Source organism: Filicampus tigris, chromosome 1 (genome assembly GCF_054856515.1).
Source record: "Filicampus tigris isolate MCC_2025a chromosome 1, RoL_Ftig_1.0, whole genome shotgun sequence".
Classification (NCBI taxonomy): Eukaryota; Metazoa; Chordata; class Actinopteri; order Syngnathiformes; family Syngnathidae; genus Filicampus; species Filicampus tigris.
Genome location: NC_141217.1, coordinates 38,359,062 through 38,368,543, shown reverse-complemented (window position 1 = coordinate 38,368,543; position 9,482 = coordinate 38,359,062). Strand labels below are relative to the sequence as shown.

Here is a 9,482-nt window from a genome sequence, read left to right as displayed (position 1 = left end):
AAAAAAAATGAATCTGAGCTGTGGCTGAATTACTACGATCGCCATAAATGTCCACTTTATGCTTCATGTTTCAAGGTAGATTAAATTAAAGTAAAATATAAAGTCAATAGTGTTACTCAAAACAACTTTGTAGATTCGATCCCCTGCTACCAGCAGTTTCCCTACGCGGAGCACATTTTGGGCTCCTGATGACGTCAATGATATATGCGACCTGGCCGTTCAGACCGCGAACGCATTGGATCGGATACGTATCCGATCTAGGACACGATCTTTGTGAAAGCGACCCAGGTTGGATTCGAAAAAATCGGAATTGAGCCGTTCAGACTGTCATAAAAAAATTAGATACAGGTCGCATATGGGCAAAAAAAATCCGATCTGGGTCGCATTTGCCTGCGGTGGGAACCTAGCCATGAGATGCCGGGACAATTCGAGTGGTTCTTGTCAAGCTCTGGTCAATGGAGGGTTAATTCCCAGTTCCACTAGTGGTGGGAAATTTTTTTGTCATTTTTTTTTTTTTTGCTTTATAAACAGCGTTGTAACAAAATAATACAAACAGAAGACAACACGACAAAAAAAAAAAAAAAAAAAAACGAAATAAAAGAGTTTTATTAGGAACAAAGTGCCAGGAGTGACAGCAGTTGGTCCACTATACTGTATTGTCAATTTCTTTCCCACTTTTGTTCAGTTGTGCAGTTCTTGCAGTCTTAGTCTGTGCTTTTATTTTTATTTTTAAATACATGTATTTATTCAATTGATGGGTATCTACTGGGCCTTTGCTTTTGCTTGTGTGAAGCACATTACATTGCCTTGTGTATGAAATGTGCTATATAAATACATTTGCCAAGCCTTTGTTGGAACGGATACCTTACAACAATTTGTTTTGATTTCCCATTTGCAGCAACTATTTTACCCAAATATGAATTCCATTAAAGAATACTGGTGTCCTGAAGATAAATAATTAAAATCAGGGTACATTTCAAATTGTTATGATACTCAAAGAAGGAAGTCAACCCAAACATATATTTTTTTCAAGAATGTTCTATGCAGGCCCACTAGTTGAAACAAGGCATTCTGATTAATTTCGCATTTATGGAATATGAGTTAAGCAGCAAAATCCACCCCTTTTTAACTATTTCAGGGGGCGGACATTTTGTCATTTCTGTTGACTGAAGATGACATCACAGTTGCTCAAGGCTCAGCTAACGACCAACCACGGCTGACCTGTTTTCTGAAGCTGAGCCGTGATTGGTCATTACCTGAGCCTTGAGCAACTGTGATGTCATTTTCAGTTGACAGAAATGACAAAATGGCCGCCCCCTGAGATGGCTAAAAACGAGTGGATTTTGCTACTTAACATTTTCCACAAACTCAATATTAATCAGAATGCCTTGTTTCAACTAGTGGGCCTACATAGAACATATTCTTGAAAAAAAATGTTTGGGTTGACTTCCTCTCCAAGCAATGGTTAACTACAGTTAAACAGTATGATTAAAATATAATGAATTATTTGTAAGATAAAAACATTTTACACATGCATTTGACATTTTTATTAGGGCTACCTCATGCACTTGACCTCAAAGCTCAATCAAAGTTAGCCCATGAGCACAAACATTTGCACACCCATTAGGTTATAATAGCGTATAGGATCAACATTTCAGGGTTATGGTCAGAGTCCCGTTTCAAACAAATGTAAAATGCCACCAAACGGACCCACAATCTTAGCTCAAATGCTGCAGAATTGTTAGCAGGTGCCTTTCACTCTGACACTTTTCCTTGCGTGCCTGCATGTGTGACGGGTTCTTAATAATATACTGAAGTGAGTTGAATTTCCTCTTGATGGATTATAATGACTTCAATCACTCAGATGGGATCTCAATAGGTTAATCAATGCGTGGCTCATGAGTGTATTTGTTACTTATTGAAAACCCAGATACAAACTGCTGTTTTCCAATGAATTTTAATTTTCCCTGAAACACAAGAGCAACCTCTGCGACAAAAAAAAAAAAGAAATGATGCTTTGCGATAACATCGCAGCATCAGCTCTGAGTCATACAAGACAAGAGACAATATCATTATGAAATTCAGGTATTATGGTATGCATTGCACAAAGAGGTAAGAGTGAGAAATTAGAAACGCTCGTAATTTCACACTGACGTTACAAAGTTTGATACTGAAGATCCTAAAGTACTTTCAGTCTCCAGTAAAATGGTGACTACTGTAGAGATTTAAAAATATAATTTGAGTGAAAAAACATTGCATGTGGAAAAACGCAGTTCCCAATTATGGTCTGATTTATTTCAAATTTTAACCAAAGTAGATTTTGGCATGTATCTGTGGGCTCGTGGGAAGCGGAGCACGTACAGTAGCTTGATCGCAATCAGGCACTTAAATCTTCCCCGGATCCTCTTTGAGAGTAACTGTCCTGTTGAAGACCAGCTGCAACGACAAATGAGACAGTAAAAACAAAAAAAGAAGCACGTCAGAGGCAACACATGCGCAATGGAAAAAAAATACTCTCTGGTTTCTATTATAGCTATTAACGTAATGTATTCTGTTTTCTAATATTTAGCATTAGGCAGCTGTTTCAATGTACCTTGTCTGCCGTGCTGTCAGGGTCCAGGGAGAAGTAGCCAACTCTCTCAAACTGGAATTTGTCCAAAACTTTTGCTCCCTTGACTGAGGTATCAATGAAGGCACTCTTGATCACTTGCATAGAATTCTGCATTTGGGGGGGGCGATTTTCTTTTTTAATCTACCACAATCCAATGACGAGAACTCAAAAAAACATCGTGCAGGCATGTGAGGGCCACTCACTGGGTTGATGTCACTCAGGAAGCCGTTGGGCACCTCCGCTGGATCCTCAGGGTGTTTGTGTAGGAATCTATAAACATGGTAAGAGTAGAACAGTACTGGTAATATCCTTTCTTTGGAATGGACATACATACACAACATTTCTGTAGGTTATGACATTTTCTCATTTGACTTCTGTGGACGTTTGCATAGTCCTTTTCCTGTTCATTTACATATTTGCTATTTTACCAGTTACTCTCCACTTCAATGTGGTTAGATCGCTAGTCGTTATGTTTAATATATGTTCTTGCTTTTAAATTCACATTTTTGTATTCACATACATCACAAACAACATTGTGGTTGGATGTCATTTTCAGTTGACAGAAGTGACAAAATGGCCGCCCCATGAGATGGCTAAAAAAGGGTGGATTTAGCTGCTTATCTCATAATAATCATATTAATCATATTGCCTTGTTTCAACTAGTGGCCCTGCATAGAACATATTCTTGAAAAAAATATGTTTGGGTTGACTTCCACTTTAAGGTGACGAGCAGTGCTAGCTTGCGCCAAACATGCATTTTGGAATCAAGACCAAAAAGTTCAACCTTATTCTCATCGAAACACAACAAAATCTCCCAAACACGGACGGGAAAATGTCTTATGGTCTGATGATTTCACAGGTTATAAGTCACATTAAAAGCGGAAAAAGTTGTAAAACGCTTTCTTTATATCACAAAAACCTGGCATTTCAAAATAGTTGTCCCGACTTTTTATATCCACTGTAAGTATTGTTTACAAATGACAACTTACAATCTTTCGTAGATGCGCACTTCGCACACGAGTGGCTGGCTGACCCAGTGAATGAAGGCCTTTGGTTTCTCTGCTGTATTAGAGCTGCAGCAGCTCACCTCAAGTTCCACCACTTTACCCTGAGCATCCTGCAGCAGAGCATGCATGTGGGATAGGAACAGGAGCAAACCAAAAAAGTGCTCATCTTAAAGTCAAACCTGCTGAGTCCTACCTTAATGACCTTCTTCACAGAGATGACGTACCCAGCATGCCTTAAGCCTACGGGTTGCTCTGGGGTCAGACGCTTGTAGCCTTTCTCCATCACCTAATGAAATAAATAAATAAGAGATCTATCTACAGTGAGAATTACTCAGCCATGGGTGTTTTTGTGTGTGTCAAACCTCTCTGAAGTCACTTTGTTCAATGAAGATGGTGCTTTTAAGTGGCACCGTGTGGCTGCCCTTGGCCTCATTCGCAGGGAAGTCTGGCACTCGTACTTCAGACTGAGAGAAGAGAGGGCATTGGAGCTGATTACATCATCAAGACAGAAACGACAGCATAAGCAGGTCCCCAGGCACAGCATAACGAAAAAGCATTGGGTCAACAGGCACCTTCAGTCATGAAAAAGGAAAAACAAAAAATATTTGTAACCCCCCTCCGCACAGTTTTTAGATTATGGAAAAGTGTATATGTGAGAATCTTGTCCACTCATCGAGAAGAACATTCATTAGGTTTGAGATCACCAATCCAAAGAGAGCGCCTGCTTGGTCATTTCTTTGATTTAGGTCACACCAAATGTCTTTCATGTTCTTTCAAAGCGTACCCATCCAACCATGCTGTTATGCCTTTTGCACTGACGCACAGTCATGCTGGAAGAGAAGAGGTCATTCCTCAGACTAGCCCAGTAAAATTGGAAAGCAAAGACTTGTCCAAAATGTCTTGGTTGATATCAAGCTCAGCCCCTGACTTGATTGATTACAGTATTTGAGATGGAGACCTTTGACCATATTAAGCCTATAAAACTTACCTTTGAGTCCTCGGGGAGGTTTACTATGGTGACTTTGAGAGGTTCCAACACGGCCATGGCTCGTGGTGCCGTCTCGTTGAGCACATCCCTGACACACGCTTCCAGAAGATGCGGCTCAGTTGTCGTCTGGGAAACCGTGACTCCCACCTGGAAACGTGTCACGAATGGATGAATTACATGCGACTCTTTAGCCACTCCTCCATTCATCCTGCTTACCCGAGCGCAGAAGTTGTTGATGGCATCCGGTGGGAAGCCTCTCCTCCTGAGTGCGGTTAAAGTAAAGAGGCGAGGGTCGTCCCAGTCTCTGCAATTAGACAGAATATAGCTGATCTATTCTTCTTTAATGAAGATTTGACACTGGATCTAACATGAAGACCTGAGGCTAAAATAGTCAATATTGCAGATACTGTTTACATTGTATGTCCACTTCTGCATTTATCTGCACTTGTCTGTACTTTCAATGAGCAATAGCAACTGTTTGGGTCTTTGGGTCCAGGTAACCGCTACAGATCTGACTTAAGTACAAACATCAGTAGGAATGCATTTATTCGATCCCAAGGTCAAAAGTATAATTGAACTGAGGGCATCTGCCAATGCAAAATTCTGATGCCACATGGGACATTCTCTTTGTACTTAATTTCATCTGATGTTAAAAAATAAATAACAGAGAAACGACTAAACATATTTTTCCATTTGCAATTTTACCTGACCACTCCCTTCTCCACCAATTTGATGATCTTCCTCTTGGACACCACAGTGTAGGTGAGGTTTAGGCGGCCATATTCCCACTGAACAGGACAGTACACATCCAGAGCATTACATAACCAGTAATATGATGACCGCCTGCCAACAAAAAACACAAGCAGCTCAAGAAATTTTCACGCAATTAAGAATGCCTCCAAGAAGGGTAACTAATAGTAAAAAAAAAAAAAAAAAAGTGATCAATGTCTACCTGGCCTGGAACTCTTTGGTGCAGAGTGAATGTGTGATATTTTCAATCGAGTCACACAGACAGTGGGTGTAGTCATAGGTGGGATAGATGCACCTGAAGAAAAACATTCAGGAATCTAGTACAGTCGTATTGAAATGCAACTGGAATGGTGAAAACTACTGTGACAACTAGCCTACCATTCATCTCCTGTTCGATGATGTGGCGTGTACTTGATTCGGTATGCCACGGGGTCCATTTTCCCGTCCTCCATGACAGTCTTCATCCTGAGTGTAATCTCTCCCTCAGCAAACATCCCCTTTTTCATCCTCTCAAACAAAACCAAAGATTCTTCGATGGGACGATCTCTCCACGGTGATGGAGGAGTATTGTGGCCCTTCAGTTCCTCCCCCTTCTGGTGGCACACATACGCATGACCCCTGAGGGAAGAAGACATTGGCAAAAATGAAACATCTTAAAGCTGAATTGCGCTCTTGCAAACACACACACACACATCTGCTGCGCTCACCTGCGAATGAGTTCCAGCGCAAGATCGTACAGTTGCTGGAAGTTGTCCGATGCATGCGTGACTGCATACGGCGTGTAGCCTGTGCAAGACCGCAACAGTGTTAAGATCCCCATATTCTGCATGTCGAGAAATCCTCTTCAGCAACTCACCGAGCCACTCTACCATGTCCTTGATGGCGGTGAAGTATTTTTCTTCCTCCTTCTCTGGATTTGTGTCATCATATCTCAAGAAACAAATTCCATTGTTTGCCTGGGAAAGAGTGCATGTGTAAAAGGAAGCTGCATTCTTTGCGACGACATTAAAATGGGAGATGGCCGTACCTTAGCATAACCAAAATTGAAGTTAATGGCTTTAGCGTGTCCAATGTGAAGGATACCGTTGGGCTCGGGCGGGAAACGGGTTCGTATCTACAACACGGAGACAGCAGTCAAATTTGGTTGGATTCTTTTTTTTTTTTCTACCTCTGATCTCACCTGTCCACCAAAGAGCTCCATGTGCTTGTTGAGCAAGTCCATAGTGTTTGGTGTAACCACATATCCCTCAGTTGTATAGTTCTCACCTGCATATTGGTCAAGAGGGATACAGCTTTAATGTTTAGTATGGGGGAAATTCACTGTTATTTCATTTTGTGGTTGTTTCCTTTGTCACCTGGTTTGTGGAACTTCAGTGCTTCTCCCCTGAGCTGCTCCATTAGTGACTTTCCCTCCACAACTGTGGTCTCACCTAAACAACAAACACGATATATAACAATACGCAAACAACAAACTCAACTGCAGTCAGACAACCACTTTTGTCCAATATTGCACATTACCATTAAGTGCCACATCCTCTTTTTTCGTCTTCACCTCATTCTCAACTTTATTTTTCTGGACCTGTGTTGTATTTAGAAAAACAGTGTTGGAGATTTGTTTGATTTCAGCGGGACAATCGTGCCTATACACTATCACTATTTGAAGATCCATTTAGGAGTTGGTTCGTTTAACTTGAATACTGGGAAGTGTAAAGAGGAGCAAGCTTAACTTAGCCCAAATGGTAATAACCTTAGTTTACAGCTCATGTTTGAAAATAACATTTGTCAAGGATGATCAATGATGGTCAAGGATCCACACTAACAGACAACTTGCTTGTTCCAAAAAAAAAAAAAAAAATCTGGAAAATAGCCATTTCCTAGTTACCTTTGATTTCTTCTCAAGGTCAGCCTCTGTCTTGGGGCCTAAGAGGTGCAGGACCTTTAGAACCAAAGGTCATTTGCTTGAGATCAAGCCAATTACATTTCATTCAAACATTCAAAATGCCATATCTGTCCCATATTGCACACCCAATGCACCCTTTTTCAGACCTACCTGCATGTCCATCTCATTTTTGAGAACTTTCCCATCAGCCCATTTAAGAGCAGAGCGCACCTCTCCTGCAACAAGCAACAAAACCACAATTTTGGCCTTCTGATTGCGCAACGCCACGTTTCACGTTTCGGAAATATCTGCCCAGCTAGGTGAGTGATCCTACCCATTAGCAGGCCCATGTTGAAGTGGTACCTCTCCTTTTCAAGCTGTTCTTTGTGCTTCTTGATCACAGACTCCACCTGCACAACAATGTCCCATCACTGAGAAGTGCACATTAAAGATTGAAAGTTGTACAGCATGTACTTACTGCATCTTCAATCTGCTCTGGTGTTATGACCACACCCACTCCACAGGCTTCATTAAACTCACTCAGGTTGAGGGGGTCCTGAGGGTGACTCTTAACAAATTCCAAAGCAGCTGCAGATTCAGAACACAAACAATAGAATGTCTATCTACTGTATTTTGTGCAAATATGCCAAGGGGAGTAATATGATACAAACAATTGGCAAAAGGTTGCCTTGTCTGTCAAATATAAATCTGGCCTGATATTGAAAGAATATTATCAGAGTGGGTTAGGTAATGATTAATCTAAATAACACCTCATGATGTCCTAGGGTCATCCTAATTTCTGTAGGCAGCAGCAGGCATACCGTTCGACACAGGGAATTGTCTGTGGCCCCTACATTTCCGGGGGGCCCTAAACATGCAGCTAAAGTGGAAAAGTGACACAAATAACGAGTGACGCTTTTCAATAACACACCTTTTTGGATACTCACCGAGTATTAAAGCCATCGAAATAGTTAACCAAATATAATGTTGCTGATTGTTCTTATCAATGATAGTAATAGCATTGGTATGATTCACTCATTAGATAACAACCCTCAAAATTACGATTTTAAGGACTTTATCAATGAATAATGTGTTTTGAAGTGAAGATAAAGCTTTTGTCAGTGCAGAATGTGGTTTTGCCTTGGGCCAGTAAATGCCTACAGGATATACGTCATTACCCCGCCTATGGGTGAGAGGTTGCAGCATGTCACAAATTACCTGCAAGTTGTTGCTCCGTGGTTATTTTGCGCAGAGCTATGCTTTCTGCTAGGAATGGCAGACGTTTTGTGTCTTTGAGGCGAGAAGCTAGGCTGTACAATAATGTCCCTGCTGCTTTGTCCACTTCTGTTACTCCACTGACACTGCGAGCCTGGGGAAATAATGGCAGGTAAAAAGTAAACCACCAGAAACGTGAATCTACAATAAATATGTTGACACTCCCACCGGGATGTTAAGGTGGAAATGAAAACCATGCACCCGCAACACAAGTAAACAGAAATACTATCTATCTATCTATCTATCTATCTATCTATCTCTATATATATATATATATATATATATATATATATATATATATATATATATATATATATATATATATATATATATATATATATATATATATATATATATATATATATATATATATATATATATATATATATATATATATATATATATATATATATATATATATATATATATATATATATATATATATATATATTGTGCTGTCACAGCTGTCCCTGAGGTCCACGAATAAATGGGGGGGTTCAAACCTGAACGATAGCGCTCTTCAAGGTGGTGCTCAACGCTGCATTTTTCAGCGTTTCTTTCACTTTCTGCTCACTAAGCCCAATGGAGATGAAAAGTGTCGATGTATCGTCCATTTTTTCCCACTTTTCTCCGACTAGTTCACGTGTACACCAATACACCAGCGCCCCACAAGCTTGCTACTTCAAGAGAGAAACTACTTCCCGTTCGCCTCAAAGGGGGACGGGCAAATAAACATATGAACCAATTGGAAGACGCTGGTTTGACAACGACAGCCAATCATGTACTGTTTTAATAGAAGCACCGGCTACTGTCAGGAATATAGCCAATCACAACGTTTGTGTCATACATGTGTAATGAACTACCATGTCAGAAATATTGCGTCAGAAAGTCATTCCAGACATTTTTTTCCACTAATCATAAATTTTGAGACCACTAACGCGTTGTACCAATTTTAGATTCAATTTGAATATG

The 9,482-nt window shown here is 40.3% G+C and overlaps 1 protein-coding gene across 1 annotated transcript; it reads right to left on the bottom strand.

Moving 5' to 3' along the window:
- Positions 1-1,941: 1,941 nt before the first annotated feature.
- On the bottom strand, positions 1,942-9,225 carry qars1 (glutaminyl-tRNA synthetase 1). The gene is made up of 23 exons (XM_086038975.1): positions 9,014-9,225; positions 8,454-8,604; positions 7,714-7,823; positions 7,570-7,645; positions 7,407-7,471; positions 7,239-7,292; positions 6,875-6,935; positions 6,712-6,786; positions 6,537-6,622; positions 6,384-6,470; positions 6,213-6,312; positions 6,064-6,142; positions 5,735-5,974; positions 5,559-5,651; positions 5,312-5,449; positions 4,823-4,910; positions 4,607-4,753; positions 3,981-4,082; positions 3,812-3,904; positions 3,601-3,728; positions 2,815-2,881; positions 2,594-2,719; positions 1,942-2,436 (listed from the first exon to the last, which is right to left on the bottom strand). Exons 1-23 carry the CDS (start codon positions 9,122-9,124, stop codon positions 2,386-2,388), a joined length of 2,328 nt encoding a protein of 775 aa, XP_085895101.1. The 5' UTR covers positions 9,125-9,225; the 3' UTR covers positions 1,942-2,385.
- Between the last annotated feature and the right edge of the window lie 257 nt (positions 9,226-9,482).

Excerpts from the sequence above, each read along its gene's own strand:
- qars1 (XM_086038975.1), bottom strand. The coding sequence starts at position 9,124 with ATGGACGATACATCGACACTTTTCATCTCCATTGGGCTTAGTGAGCAG. Across the intron at positions 7,646-7,713 it reads CAGAGCAGATTGAAGATGCA|GTGGAGTCTGTGATCAAGAA; the intron begins GTAAGTACATGC and ends ATTGTTGTGCAG. Across the intron at positions 6,623-6,711 it reads ACTGAAGTTCCACAAACCAG|GTGAGAACTATACAACTGAG; the intron begins GTGACAAAGGAA and ends ACCAATATGCAG.